Source organism: Babylonia areolata, chromosome 21 (assembly GCF_041734735.1).
Source record: "Babylonia areolata isolate BAREFJ2019XMU chromosome 21, ASM4173473v1, whole genome shotgun sequence".
Lineage (NCBI taxonomy): Eukaryota > Metazoa > Mollusca > Gastropoda > Neogastropoda > Buccinidae > Babylonia > Babylonia areolata.
Genome location: NC_134896.1, coordinates 25,569,326 through 25,585,324, shown reverse-complemented (window position 1 = coordinate 25,585,324; position 15,999 = coordinate 25,569,326). Strand labels below are relative to the sequence as shown.

The following is a 15,999-nucleotide window of genomic DNA, read 5'->3' as shown; positions in this document are numbered from 1 at the left end:
GAACAAACCCAGACACTTCCTCAAAAAGGAAGCGCCGGGCCTGTCCTTATACCAATCATTTGACATGTGCACACAGCAGCAAAGACAGAAGAAATGTGCAAACACAAATTAGCTTTCATTCAAGACTGGCATAGCCTCTTTAATCCTGAATAAGCCACACCGAACACATGGACAATACAGAACAAATACATGGTTGCCTCGGTAGTTTATCCACTGGAAATTAACAAATAATGAGGCCTCATTATTTGTTAATTTCCATGTAGAGTGTAATTTCCAGCATACACACACACACACACGCACCCCAACCCCCTAACACACTACACCATAACCCAATTTTCTTTCTGTTTTCCCCTGGTGACAAAAGAATAAAAATAAATTAAAAAAGAAAAGAAAAAAAAGAAAGAATCACAAGAATAAAGAGTCTATCCTTTTATAACATTTCTTCTGCAGCTGTATCCTTATGTATGGCAACTGGCAGCACAAACCAAGCAAAACGACTTATACTTACAGACAAGTTGAATAGAAAATCAATAATATACATTCCCTGTCAGCAAAGTACTTACGATAATAAAATTTTAAAGAATTTCAAACAAGAAAAGAATTATCCAGGTTGCAAAACTGATCAATCAAGCATGAGTACACACACAAGAGTGTGCGTGCGTGTGTGCGTGCGTGTGCGTGCGTGTGTGTGTACATCATGTGTGTGTGTGTGTGTGTGTGTGTGTGTGTCTATGTGTATGTGTTTGTGTCTGTGTGGGGAAGGGGAGTGGCAGTTGCATGCTCAAATGCACACACACACACACACACACACACACACACACACGCACGCACACAAAGATACTGAACAACATGCATTACATATCATATTCTGTAATTTATGATGTTTTATAATTCATACAACTCACAAGTCCACTCTCCTCAATTGTCCAATTAACACAAATAATTTCATATATCACTGTACATCTGTTCAGTTTCTCAAAGAATGTAAAAGTACTTTCATCTCAAAATATCTGAATCTTACATAAAATTTTTTTTAAGTGAAAAAAAAAGAAAGAAAAAAACGAATACAAAAAGCTCAAAATATTCATCTCATTATTCAAAAACACTGGCAAACTTATCACAGGTATATGACTATCATGCGAAAGCGAGATGCACCTTGAAGAGGTGTGCAAACGCAGAGGTGTGGGCAAAAAGGCATTCACAGAAAAAAAAAGGTCAAGGGGAAAAAGTACCAGGCAGCATACAGGCAAACATCCTTGGCATACATCTTCTGACTGACATCCTAGCTACCTACCCACATCCTGACATACAAAATATATAAACCGCCAAATGGCTGAACAGCATCCACACAGAATCAGTTTTGTCCACTTGCAATGCGAACTACAGGAAGTATTCCTTCTTCCCCGAGGGCTGTCAGGGACTGGAACAGCCTGCCTCCCGAGGTTTTCTCCTAAACCTCGGTGGAGCGCCTAAGTCCTGAATCGGACCGACCAGCACACCACCCCCACACCCCCTCCTCTACCACCACCACCCCACCCCACAAGCCCACTTAATCAATCAAAAGTGCCAAACAGACCGACCTCCTATCAATCTTACATACAGAGATGTGAGACGGACTGAATCAAAACAGTGAGAGGAGAGAGGGGGAGTGTGTGGCAGGGGGCTGCGAAAGCCCTTGGTGTGGTGCAAAGGGAGGTCTGGCGGGCAAAGTCCGTAATTAGCATTCAGGACCTTCTGAGAAGACAAAGCAAAGAGAGGTGTGGGAGGGGAAGAGAGAGAGAGAGAGAGATGGTAAGACGTAATTTGTATGTGTGTGAGATGGTGAGATTGGCATCATGTGTATGATGGTATGGCATGGTGTATGTGGGATGCCACGCTTACAACTGACCTGGATGTTACCAAATGTTAGTAACGATACATAAAGCTTTGTCCATTACCCAGAGTCATTCTTTCTGTGAAAAGATCTGGTTTGAACAGAACGATACATAAAGCTTTGTCCATTATCCAGAGTCATTCTTTCTGTGAAAAGATCTGGTTTGAACAGAACGATACATAAAGCTTTGTCCATTACCCAGAATCATTCTTTCTGTGAAAAGATGTGGCTTGTAAGAGACTGATCTGTAATTATGAACTTCATTTTCTTTATCTTTTAGACCATGCAGATCTGTAAATATTACCTCAGCACATTTTTGATGCTCACGATGGGTCATTACTGGGGTGCAGAAACGAAAATTTTTTTTAAAAAAGGTTGGTATACATGTAATGAGCTTTCTTTAGACTTAATATTCACTTGATTTGTTTTTTTTTGTTTGTTGTTTCTTATGTTGTTGTTTTACGCTGCTTTACTTTTTCTCCCAGTCATTGAAAAGTTCTCAAATGTTATAAATTTATGCAACAAGTAGATACATGTTATACAAAAATTGCAGTGATAAGGAAAAGAATACATAATACACCAATCACCTTACACAAAAACCAAACATGCAGTCTAACTTTTGTCTGCTACTCATTTGTTCAAGTAAAAAAACAACAAAAAACAAAAAAACCACTAGTGTTAAGCATATATATCTGACCATTATCACAAACAGTAAAGAGATTCACATGTGGAAACAGTTCAAATACAGATGCGGGTTGTACAGAGTTTTACTGACTGAACAAAAGGTCATATTTAGGCAGTAGCTTCTCAACAATCTACATGACTGTTTGGTTGTTATGAATGAAAAGAGCCAGTTACCGTTGAATTCCGACAACTGTTAGCCGTTTTATTACCTCTAGTCTGAATCAAAGGCCAATGTGAGGACTCTTCTGCCACATGTTCTTTAACTCTCTGCCTGCTGAACCTTGTTGAAATGAGATCAGTGTGGCGTGCGCTGGAAGCGAAGTTACTTCTTTTGTCTGTGCTTACCAATGACGTACCTGACGTTTGCTGCTGACCAAACGTAATGTGATCCCTGAGGGGAAATAGCCCAAAATACAGTGTGGTGACTGACATCCTGACCTGTACAGCTCTGTCCTATCTCAGTGAGGTGGCAGCCCTTCAATGACCAGCATACTCATCGGCAGCAGTCAACGGGTTAACAAAGCTACATGTGTGACTCAAGTCAACCATGCAGCCCAGTCTGTATAAACTGCTGTCTTGATAAAAAAAAAAAAAAAAAAAAAAAAAAAAAATATATATATATATATATATATATATATATATATATATAAGGAATAAAATAACCCAACACCCTCTGAAGCAGCAGTGAAACACAGAACACAAAGACTGCCCATGTCGTATCTGTATACAATGTACACGAATATGTTACTGTCAAAAATGTGTTGTATTGTATTGTATTGTACTGTATTGTACAGTACTGTATTGCTTCTTGTCACAACATATTTCTCTGTGTCAAATTCAGGCTCCTCTCTGAAGGGATAGAGTTTTCCCATAGTGCAGCACCATTTTCGTCTTTGTTTAAGTCTACACGTCTATGTGTTTCATCATCAAAGTGATTTTTTCTGAAAATTTTTGCCAGGTACAGCCCCTTTCGTGCGAGCAAAGTCACAGCTGTTTTTCCTGTTGAAATCTTTAGAGAAATGTGATGGTACTTGGTAGCTGATTATTACCAAACAGCTAACAAGCTATGCTCTGTACATATGTCATATCCAGACAATGAAATCATTGAAAAAAAATCATCATGAAAAGGGTCAGATAATACATATATACAACTATAACTGAACATTCAATAAATATTTTGTATACTTGCAAGACATACCTCCATGAATAATATACACAGAAAAAAAAAAAGTCATCAGAAAAAAAGCGCAGGTAATGGTTGTGTCAGTGCCTTGACAAGCACCCATAGTTTATCCGCTCCAGACTATAAGAGCCAGACTTCAAGAGAATTATCAGGTAAAGTACTAAACAGTATACATGAAATAAATATATAACGCAAGCATAGCATCTGCATTTAATGAAAGCACGAACCAAACAGATAAAAATCAAAGGCAATTTTTTTTTAAGTCTCAGAAAAGAAAAAAAAGAAACAGGACTGTACGTATCACTCATCAAGCATCATCCGCATTCTGTGCTCTGGCTGATGCACGTGGGTGGTGGGTGGTGGGTGGGGGCCGGCCGCATACAAGACTTATGTGGGCACGGAGGACTTGTACCCTGCGGACTGGCTCTGGACGCGCTGGATCAGACGCTGTCGCTCTCGGGTCATGGAGGTCAGGAAGGCCTCCTGGCTGTGGTAGCGGCACAGCTTGACCGCCGACAGGATCAGCAGGGACAGCTGAGAGATCCACAGCAACCACGCTCCGAACTGCACGGTGCCCACAACTCCCGTGTTTGGTCATGCAGTACATACTCTTGACATACGCTATACACCTTATTTATCATGATTCGTCATCATCATTATGTTCACAGTAGCTGTAAAGCTATACCATATCTTTTGTGCGTAGCCATGAGAGAAGCAGTATTATTAAGTTATGCTGTATATACGCTTAATGTATAATACACACCACATCTATCATGATTCGTTATCATCATTATGTTCACAGTAACTGTAAAGCTACACCATATCTTTTGTGCGTAGTCATAACAGAAGCGGTATTATAACATCATGCAGTGCATACTCTAATGTATTCTACACCATATCTATCATGATTTGTTATCATTACTATGTTCACAGTAACTGTAAAGCTATATCATAAATAATATATATATATATATACATATACATACATATACATGCATACATATATATATATATATATATATATATATATATATATATATATACATACATATATATATATATATCTTGTGCATAGCCACAACAGAAGCAGTATTATTATTATCCAGTAATTCAATCAAAAAATCCAAATTTACAACTGGTTCATATTTTTGTTGTTTGTTTGACGTACAAGTACAGTGAGTGGATAAGAATGTGTGTTTCACTGTGTGTGTGTGTGTGTGTGTGTGTGTGTGTGCGTGCGTGCGTGTATCTGTGAGTGCAATCATCCACAGACACAGGCAGGCAGACCTATCACAGACACACATCAGGAAAAAGAAAACGGTCCTGACCTGAGCGATCTGGAACTCGGTGTAGAAGTGGCGCGTGTTGATGCCTAGCTTCTGCCCAAAAGGAATGTAGTCCCCATCCTCACAGCTGCACACAGTCACCATCACATTAACAGGCAGTCAGCTGGTGATGAACCATCATTCATAATGGCAGAAAGAGAGAGAGAGCGAGAGGAAGAGAGAGAGGGGACTATTGGTGAGAGAAGGGGAGAAAGGAGGGACAAGGGAGATAGGGGGTGCATGGGTGAGAAGAGAGACAAGAGAAGAGACAACAAATGCGACAGAGCTCTGGGATGAAGAGAGACAGAGATTCAGCATGGGAGAGAGACAGAACTGGAGAGAGACAGACAGATCTATCTATCTATCTATCTATCTATCTATCTATATATATATATATATATATATATATATCGAGAGAGAAAGAGCAGCTGGAGAAATTCACAATCATATTACTTTGGTGATCAACAGGCAGACAGACACAAACACATTTGCATGAATACATGTACGCCCACACGCATGTGAACACACACACACACACACACACACACACACACACACACACACACACACACACACACACAAACAGACTGAAAGAATAACAGACAAAAAGAAAATCAATTATCAAGCAGAAAGTATACATGCATGCACATGTGCACAAGGTTATGTGCATACATAAAAACTACCCTCTTTATTCACATACACACATTCAATACACACACACACACACACACACACACACACACACACACACACACACACACACATCACATACGCTCAGTTTCCTATGTAAGGAATAAACATATATCATAACAATATATATAAAACTTACTTTTTTTATATGGGCTGCAAGTGATCAAATGGTCAATATCTGAAAAAGCATTTTGCCCATGCTCCCAGAGCATATGCACATGCATACACAAACACACACATACACACTCGCACACATACACAATGTCTTAAATAACTTTTAATAAGGCACAAATGACAAAATCTATTTTGTCTTTCTCTCTCTAACCCTCACCCCACCCACCTCCACACCCCCACCTGCCCCAATCCTCCCCACCGCCCCCCTACACACACACACACACACTGATACATGCATCCTCCCCACCCTCATGCACACTCTACCCACCTCTCAAAACCAGCCTTGGGGTCGGTAACCAGAATGCACCAGTCCCTGAAACCGATGCTGATGGCCAGACCAGAAGCAAAGGTGAAGATGGTCAGCAGAAGACTGATTCCTCCACACACGAAAGCATCCAGCCAGGAACTGCACACACACACACACACACACACACACACACACACACACACCAAAAAACAAAAAAAAAAACAAAAAAAAAACAGCCAGTTTCAGCACTGCAAGTCATATCTGCTATCTCTATCTATCTATCTATATTCACACACACACACACACACACACACACACACACACACGTGCGCACGCACACACACACACAAAGGAAACAAATATTATCTGATGATTTTTTAGTTTCCCTGTTTCATCAAAAATTTCCCTTCCCACTTAACTTAAGACTAGGCAAATTTTTCATCCAGAAAACAAACAATTAATACATCCAACAAACAATTATGGGTAGGGGAGCACTAATGGTGAACAGTGAACATGGCCCGACCATCATGGGCAGGATACAAAGGGAATCTACTCTTCTCTGCTTCAAGCCTGGATCAAGTGATACAGTCTCCAGAACTGGCAGAAGCATCATCTTTTCTTCCATATTAATTGCCAGCCACCATCATTGATACATATTAATGGTTCCATCCCTAACATTGGTGGTTGAGTGCGTGTGATGTGTACATGGTGGGAAGTGGAGTGGGGAGATTGTGTGTGCATACCACTGTTCTTTGTGTGTGAGAATGTGCCACCTTTGTGTGTGTGTGTGTGTGTGTGTGTGTGTGTGTGTGTGCGTGCGCGCGTGCGTGTGTGTGTGTGTGTTTATATGTGTGTGCGTGTGTGAGATTTTAAATGTGTGTGTGTGTGTGTGTGTATGTTTCACTGTGTGTGTGTGTGTGTGTGTGTGTGTGTGTGTGTGTGTGTGTGTGTGTGCCAGTGCACATACTTCAGTGTGTGACTGTGAGACTTGTGTGCCAGTGTCATGTGAGTGTGATTAATCATCTCATGTATACACAAAATTAGTGTGAGTCACTGTGTATATTATGTATGTGTGGGTGTAGGTGTGTGCGCACGTTTGCATACATTTGCGTCAATGTGTATGTATACACGCACATACCCCCACCCACCCCACCTCTTTGTGTGTGTGTGTGTGTGTGTGTGTGTGTGTGTGTTTGGTGTCTGCCTGTCTCACTCTCAGTGTCTGTCTCACGCGTGAGCTTGAGTGTATCAATACCTGTCCACATTTTTGAAGAGGAGCACAGAGTACCAGATCAGATAGAAGAGGGACGCCAGCATGACTGCCACGCCAGAAAACACAGCAAAATTGCAGGAGCTTGATGAACCCCAGTCCACTTGCAACAGCACATCCAATTTGTCAGCTGTCCATTTTCCGGTCGCAAACAGCAAACAATGGCCGTCAAAATCGTTCAGGTTCACGCTGATTGGCACGTACATAAAGAACGAGAGAATCAGAGAGATGAGATACAATGTCACTTGCGCCAACAGCAAGATATTGGCAAGCCCCATCTTTCAGGAAATGGTTTGGAACAGTTCTCGATGAGACACAGTGGGCGAAACTCAAGGGAGGTTGTTCTGAACGATTTCTGGATTGTCGATCTTTGAGTTACCGACTGCGCTATCGTGCAACCACTTCCACCTCAAACTTCCGGCCCGGCGAGCTTACAACACGAGACCAAATTCCGTTGTGAACTTTCTTTTTTAGTTTTTTCGAACATTATGTACCGAAGGAAATTGCTAGCTCTTGACTACACCCAACCTGAACAGTTCGATGTAAATAATGAAGCGCAAGTCCGACAGTTAGTAGTGTGGTTGGAGGATCAGAAGATTCGTCATCTGAAAATCGAAGATAGGGCCGGGCTACGTGACACTGCCAGTGCGAACTGGGGGTCGGTGTTCCAGAATTATCTGACGGAACTGAACTGTCCTTACATCGGAGGCCGGAAAGAGGTGATCTTGGACTGGTTGTTGGGTTACGCTGTAAGGCTGGAGCACGGCGATGATGCCGAGTCATACAGAGCTGTGACCAAAGAGACTGTGCAGAAGGCCCAGGCAGCCGGCGCCCCCTCCAGCAACCCTCTGGACAACCTGGACTTCCAGAGTGCAGAGTTCAAGGCCGGGGTCACGTCCCTGGCCATGCTGTTGCAGATTCCACCCCACAAGGATCACCTCGAACAACTGAAGGCCATTTCTCTGCTGGTCACCACCACGTTGTCCAAACAAGCTTTGGAGAACGCAGGCAAAAAAGCGAACACTAAAACCAATGAACATATCCCACTGGACAAAACTGAATTAGGCTTCGAGTCTGGGGACTACATCATGAACGAAGCTGCCAAGATTGTCCGTCTGTTGCATCTGAAGGAACTTCGAGATCTACAGTCCAAGATCAACTCCGCCATTGTTGCTGTCCAGGCCATCACTGCAGACCCCAAGACCGATAGCCGCCTGGGGAAAGTGGGCCGCTAAACAAGTGAACTTTGAACAGTTTTGAACTTTATTTGCAGATATTCCCCTCAATGCTCGGACACTGAATGGACAATGACCCAGACCGAAACTTGTGCAACTTTGTCATTGGAAAGTTTGTGGTTGTGGTATTGTTCTGTTCCACTTCCCAATTACATAATTCATTCACATTCATGAATACCCTGCATCAAGCTTAAAGTTAGATTGAATATGGAGTAGTTTTACCTCATAAAGATATTTTCAGATTGAATATTACCTTCCCTCAAATATTAACGAATCCAGCATATAATTCTGGTTGTACTAGTAGCCAAGTTGCAGAGATGGTATATGATTTAATAATGATAAGTACTTTTAGTGTGTGGTTTACTTTCGATTTGAACAATGTGAATGATACTCAACAGACTACTTTAGTACTTAATTTTTCTTCTTATTTTATTGTTGTTGTTTTCTGTAACCCAAACAAATTAAATTTTGGAGTTTACAAACAGTTTTACTCAAGTTTTATGTATGGTATTGAGCCATAATAGAATGAATAAGAAGGGTAAAAAAAGTCAACTGAGATCATTGCTCATATATACTATGCATACGGCTTTCTTCATGCAATTTTCTGATAATAATCATGATGCAGAGCGTAAGGCATTTAAAAAGGAAAAAGTTAATTCTTCATGATGTGTATGTCAAATGAAATGTATTCATGATTTATATAGCACACACTCAACACATTTGTAGCATGTGCCAAATATTGACTGTGTTACTGAAATAACTAATTCTGTACAGTAGTACACATGTGATGATGTGTGCACATGCACATGCGCGCGTGCACACACACACACACACACACACATACACATTCTTATCCACTCTTATTACTAGTTAAAACAAAAAAATCAGAACCAGATGTAAATTTGGATTTGACAAGATAATTATACTGCTTCTGTTGTGGCTTTGCACAGAGATATTGTATAGCTTTACAGTTACTGTGAACATAATAATTGAAAATCATAAATATGGTTTTGAAATTGCTTCCATATTCCATAATTGAACACTGATTTTGAGAATGAAAATCCAAACATGAAAGAAAGTACAAAACAATTTCATTTTTTTGTGTGCTTTTCACTGTACAAATGTAGATCTCTCTCTCTCTCTCTCTCTCTCTCTCTCTCTCTCTCTCTCTCTCTCTCTCTCTCTCTCTCTCTCTGTGTGTCTCCATGAACCTCTTTCTCTTGTTTCCTGCTCAGTTTCTTTCCTCTGTGTGTGTTTGTGTGTGTGGATGTGGTTGTTTTTGTGATGTTTATATATACATTCAATACAAAATGGCAAGGGTTATGCTTTGTGTTCACAATGCTGACAGACACCACTGACAACAAGTTGTTCCAGATTGCTGCTTATGGCTATGGCAGAACTCTTAACAATGATAGATATAAAGATTATACAAACACATCACAGTGGAACTTAACTCAGAATAAGAAAAGGTTCAAAATTCAAACTTCTTTACTTTACCACAACTAAACTTTGCATACAATCTAAATCAACTCAGTAACCCCCCATCCATCCCAAACAATCAATTTTAATTCATTTCCTTAAAACAAAGTAAAAGTATCAAACACACTAAGTAAATCTTCTTAAATATACTACTGCCCTCAGCCATGCGAAACCAAGGCACATTTTGAGAAAGGATGTATATCAAATGACTGAGTCCTACTTCAAATGCAGAGCAATTGTCAAAATATTTAACACACCAACAATAAAGATTTGCAACAGTACAGGTGATGGGGAATATTTTAGGCCAAACATAAAAATTCCTTTTATTTCTGTTCCTATTCTATTATTCCTATTACATAGTGTTGCCTTAGTTGTTTTTTGTTTGTTTGGTTGGGGTTTTTTTTTAGCGTTGAGGGGGTTATATTTCAGTTGATCAGCGACAGCACATGATTATATATATTACTTCATTGTTGTCTTATTTATTTATTTATTTATTATAATTATTATTATTTTATTATTATTATTATTACTACTACTACCTTTTTTTATATTATAATTATTATTTATTTATTTATGTAAGCTCATCTATTATTTATTCACCTTTTTTTTTTCTTTTTTTTCTCAAGGCCTGACTAAGCGCGTTGGGTTACGCTGCTGGTCAGGCATCTGCTTGGCAGATGTGGTGTAGCGTATATGGATTTGTCCAAATGCAGTGACGCCTCCTTGAGCTACTGAAACTGAAACTGAAACTCTTTGGGGAAATAGTGTTATGTTTTGGGAAAGTACATGGAACTGCATGGGTCTCTGAATCTGATGCATGTGGTTTGTTTGTTATTGATTTGTCACAGTGTGTGTATGTCTGGGATATCTTGTTTGTATATTTCTCAAAATTGCCTTGATATTTTATTAACAATCAGGGTAAAATTGTGAATTCTGGAAAAACAAGGGGAAAAAAAGCAACAACAATAAAAGCCTGTAGATTCATATTGCTCCATGAGGAATTAAAAGAATATTGACATTATTATTGTATAACTTCAATGGGACATTAGGATTCTTTTTTCATGATTTAGGGGAAATTACTGATTGTTTTCACGATAATTATTGCATATTGTAATGGGTTTTAACCTTCCCTGTACACCTTTGGTGAAATATTACCCATATCCATAGTTTTTGCTCAGAAAGTTTCTCAAGGCCTGACTCAGCACGTTGGGTTACGCTGCTGGTCAGGCATCTGCTTGGCAGATGTGGTGTAGTGTATATGGAGTTGTCCGAACACAGTGACGCCCCCTTGAGCTCTGAAACTGAAACTGAATTGCCCAGAAACGTTTGATTTTGATGCCACTTTCATGAAATGTTATGACTTTGTCAACAAAATTTCATATTTCGTATCCGCCGAAATATTGTCTGTCTGTGCACATAAACAAAGAAGTAAATAACCAGCAAATGTCACAGTGCATTATACCTTGTGGGTGTATGCATACCCATATAATACTCACAAAGAACAAACTTTGCAAACTGTATGTTGTGATGGCAATATGTGCTGAGTATTATTTTCACACGAGACTATCTCAGTCTTGTGTGTTTGGGCAGTGTGTTTGTGTGTGTGTGTGTTGCAGGAATGCAATTATGGGGCTCGATGAAGGGGTATCTACAGTTCTACTGCTGTTGTGTCCAGCGCAGTATGATTGATCTCTGTGATAAAGTGTCCACCTGTCTCACCCATTGGAAGCATCGACGCTAGCCATCTTTAAGGAGTTAGGGACAGTCATAACACCATCTTAGGGGGCTGTGGTGGACAGTGGGGTCTCACTGCAGGGTGATGACTTACCACCCTGGCCCTCCCACACCCCACACCCCCTGGTTACATGACCCTACAAACCACCACCTCGGGATGAGGAGAATAATTGTAATCCAGTTTTTACGACCCAATCATGTTGAAGATGCTCTGTTACAGGAGCTATTGCTCTGTAACAGATAACAATTATAATTCGTGCACTTGCATACACACACACACACATACACACGTTTGTACAAACACTAACACACGCACACTCACACCCACTGGACACACATGTATACACTCACATGCCAAATACATGTACTCGCACACATCTCCTGGAAGTTAAGTTCAGCTTCTCAAGGAGGCGTCACTACATTAATTTAGGACTAATCCATATAGTGATATACGCTACACCACATCTGCTAAGTAGATGCCTCAGTGTCCAGCTGCGTAACAACCCAACACACTTAGTCAGGTCTCAAGGAAAACAAGAAAATGATTATATTAATAATTTCTAAGTAAACAGATGAATGAGAATAGTAATAATAATGATAATAATTTCACATTCTTCTTCTTATTATTATTATTATTATCATCACCATAATTATTAACCATTATATATAGTGGAGGGAAAGATAAGTGAAAAGAAAGCTTGAGACAAAAAACACGACAAAATGGGCCGCGCACAGTGAACCCCTATCGTCCGCACCCACACACGCGCATTCAATAACCAAGCACGAAAACGCACACACACACACACACACACACACACACAAAACAAACACACACAAAACACACACACACACACACACACACACACACAGGTGCGCGCACAGAGGCACAACAGCAACAATTTTCAGTCTCACAGACACGAAACCACTAACAAAATTAATGTATGCAGGCCCAACTGCACCGGCACAAAAGAACACGAATCCCAACACACAAACTCGCATGCGCGCGCACACACACACACACACACACACTGAGGGTGGGGGACAATCCAGGCGAGGAGACCCCACCCCCACCCCTCGTCCAATCATTCGCCCCCAGTCCAAGGGAGATAAATGCATTCTCTGTCAGGTACAGGCTTGTGTGGTTCTTCCCCTTAGCTCCGTCTTGTTTATTGTGGAGTCTTTTGTTCCTGTTTAAGAAAAGAGATAATCATTGTCGGTGTTTTTGTTTGTTTGTTTGTTTTGTTTTTGTCTTTTGTTTTTTTCTTTTTATTGTTTATCATTTGCTCCCTAACCGTTGATCTTCGTCTACAATATCTATGACTTCTGATGTTGTTATTAGAGGACATAAAGCAAGCAGACCTCAGTTTTCTGATTCATGTTTCTCAGTCGTGTGAATGGAATAGTTCTGTGTCAGTCTGATATTTCTCACAAACAACAACAACAAAACAAAATCAAACAAAAAAACAAAGTATTTATTATTTGTTTCGGTACATATGTATATATATATAAAGTCACCTGTGCTGGTCAGGCAACCAGGCTAATGTCGGAACGACGAGCTAGCCGTTTGAAAAGAACTGAAGACGGAGAACGCCGGCTAGGAGAAGCGTGAGCGAAGGAAGCAGGGCTCAGCTTCTGGAGATGTCTTCCCTTGCAACACCTGTGGGAAGTACTGCGCATCCAGAATCGGCCTCTTTTCCCATATCGTGAGGACACACACCGACACTGAGATAAGCCTGCCGTCAGCCTACTCATCCGTCGGTCCGATCCGGGGACTCACTGAGGCGGACTCCATCATCACATCTATATCATGTATAATGAAAATTGATTTTCTATCCACATCTGCATTTTATAGCCAGTTGAATTCTGGCGGTTTTGAATTATGATTCTCCGGAGTAAAGTTTCTATTATATTTTCATGACTACCGTGGGATTGAAACGATTGAACATGTAGGCATTTTTTTTTTCTTCTATATTTTTTCAAAATGAGACACTGAATAAGCATTAACTGCTTTTTTTTCTTCACATCTTGTGTTCATTGTGTGTGTGTGTGTGTGTGTGTGTGTGTGTGTGTGTGTGTGCGCGCGCGTGTGTGTGTGTGTTTGTGTGTGTAGCCTCTGTGTGTGTGTGTGTAGCCTCTGTGTGTGTGTGTGTGTGTGTGTGTGTGTGTGTACATGCACTCGTCCCATTCGTGTTGACATAGGTCTGGTAAAAAATAAATCATGCCATATTTGTTTGTTTTTTTGTTTTGTTTAATCTATTGACGATCTCATTTTATCATACTTTCTAGAGGTGGGGTGGGGTGGGGGGGGGGGGATCCTCCTGCACAACCTTTGCGCGTAAGTATATGACGTCATTTCGCTGACGCGTAAAGCGAACGAGAGGCTGAGTGTAGTGAATCATTCTCTTGGCACCCACACACTACAGTCAGGACTTCAGCTGGTGGTCGACCTGGATACCCCAGCCCTCTTTGTGCGCATGCGCTAAGAACTCACCGTGGACGGATTGTCTTGTTTCCAGGGAGACTGTTTTGATCTGATCTGATGGTGGAGAGAGAAAAAACGAAAAAAAAAAAAAAAAAAAAAAAAGCAAGCTTTTCTGTCAATTCAGTGTGTGTGTGTGTGTGTGTGTGTGACTTGACTTGACTTGACTTGACTTGACTTCATTTATTGTCATAAAATCCCGAAGGATTAATAGACACAACAAAGAACAAAGGGAACAAAGAAATAAACGGTCATCTAATACGCATGCACTGAAATACATAGTTGGCAAGTGTTTTTTGACAGTCATCGCAGGTGAATAAATCACTTGGTTTTAGTATATTGTTTTGTATGTTTCTAGAGATCACATTTGATTGATGATCATACTGCTGTATAGTAGTGATTAGATGGCTTCGCAAATTATGAAATAAGATACACGAATCTAAGAAATGCAATTCATCTTCAACAACTTCACATATAGCACATAACCTCTCTTCTCTGGGAATGTTTGCATATCTTCCTCGTTCGATGTTTAAATAATGTGCGCTTATTCTGAGTTGACAAAGAGCTTGTTTGTGAGCAGGATCGATTTTATCAGTTAGATAATTCTCAATTTGATAATCGTTTCTTTTAATTTTGTTGTAGAAATCTAATCTACTGTATTCAGTTTTTGTCTGTTTCCAGAATTGTACATATCTATTTCTTAGTTGTTGGCGTAATGTAAATTTAAGCCTGCTGTTACTAAATGTCGACTGATTGTTCCAAACATGACCTAATCCTACATTGTGAAGAATATTCTTTACAAATTGTATCCATGGATTTTCAATTGTGTCTGGTTGGTTCATCATCGACATATAGACCTTTTTGATATGGCTATCATTATGTGCATCCAGAATATGAGTCCAGTGGTCAAGAACTCTGCAAGCAATATGAATTCCAACTGGAAATCTGCCCAGTTCGGCTAGAGTTGGCAGATTCATTGCTTTAGAATGTACCCCTAGAAGCAGTTTGCAAAATTTTATATGCATTTGTTCATGTGAATGTTTCGAAGAAATACAATTTCTAAAGAAATCTGTCATTCCTGTATTGAATGAATTGGTAGTTTTTGTTTCAGCCCATGGGAACCAAATATCGGATCCATATGATAATATAGGTAAAACAAGTGAATCAAAAAGCTGCAGCACAATATCCAAACGAATATCTTGCTTTTTAACGATTCGTCGGAGGGAGTGTGCTGCTTTTAATGCCTGTTTGGCTAGATGCTCTTGGGCAAATGAGAACGTTCCAGTTTTGTGAAATAATATACCCAAGTACTTGTATTGATCAGTTGTCTGGATTATATCATTGCCTATTGTGAAAATAACAGGCACTTTGGGATCGGTGTGTGTGAAAACTATTACTTTAGTTTTATCTATGTTAATTTTTAGATCCCAGTTTTCACAATACAGATTGAGTTTATCTAGTTTCCTTTGTAATCCTATCTTTGTCGTGGACAAAATTACTAGGTCATCAGCATATAGTAAACATGAAACACTATCACTTTTGTCAAGGTCTATGGATGGTGAGTCAGTAACGCCCAGACATTTCGGGAGATCATTAATAAATATATTAAATAAAGTGGGACTGAGT

At 40.0% G+C, this 15,999-nt stretch overlaps 2 protein-coding genes across 2 annotated transcripts; one reads left to right on the top strand and one right to left on the bottom strand.

Annotated features, from left to right (window-relative positions):
- Positions 1-3,201: 3,201 nt before the first annotated feature.
- On the bottom strand, positions 3,202-7,774 carry LOC143295694 (transmembrane protein 179-like). The gene is made up of 4 exons (XM_076607315.1): positions 7,432-7,774; positions 6,198-6,335; positions 5,069-5,153; positions 3,202-4,304 (listed from the first exon to the last, which is right to left on the bottom strand). The coding sequence occupies exons 1-4, from the start codon at positions 7,722-7,724 to the stop codon at positions 4,128-4,130; spliced, it is 693 nt and encodes a 230-aa protein (XP_076463430.1). The 5' UTR covers positions 7,725-7,774; the 3' UTR covers positions 3,202-4,127.
- Positions 7,775-7,842: 68 nt separating this feature from the next.
- Positions 7,843-9,770, top strand: LOC143295693 (RNA transcription, translation and transport factor protein-like). Its single transcript, XM_076607314.1, has one exon. The coding sequence runs from the start codon at positions 7,935-7,937 to the stop codon at positions 8,679-8,681; it is 747 nt and encodes a 248-aa protein (XP_076463429.1). The 5' UTR covers positions 7,843-7,934; the 3' UTR covers positions 8,682-9,770.
- Positions 9,771-15,999: the final 6,229 nt, after the last annotated feature.

What these genes read in the sequence shown, in the direction of transcription:
- LOC143295694 (XM_076607315.1), bottom strand. Translation starts at nt 7,724, where the DNA reads ATGGGGCTTGCCAATATCTTGCTGTTGGCGCAAGTGACATTGTATCTC. An exon ending in CTCTTCAAAAATGTGGACAG is followed by an intron (nt 6,336 to 7,431) that starts GTATTGATACAC and finishes GTGTGTGTGCAG; the next exon opens with TTCCTGGCTGGATGCTTTCG. An exon ending in CCCAAGGCTGGTTTTGAGAG is followed by an intron (nt 5,154 to 6,197) that starts GTGGGTAGAGTG and finishes GACTGTGTGCAG; the next exon opens with CTGTGAGGATGGGGACTACA.
- LOC143295693 (XM_076607314.1), top strand. Translation starts at nt 7,935, where the DNA reads ATGTACCGAAGGAAATTGCTAGCTCTTGACTACACCCAACCTGAACAG.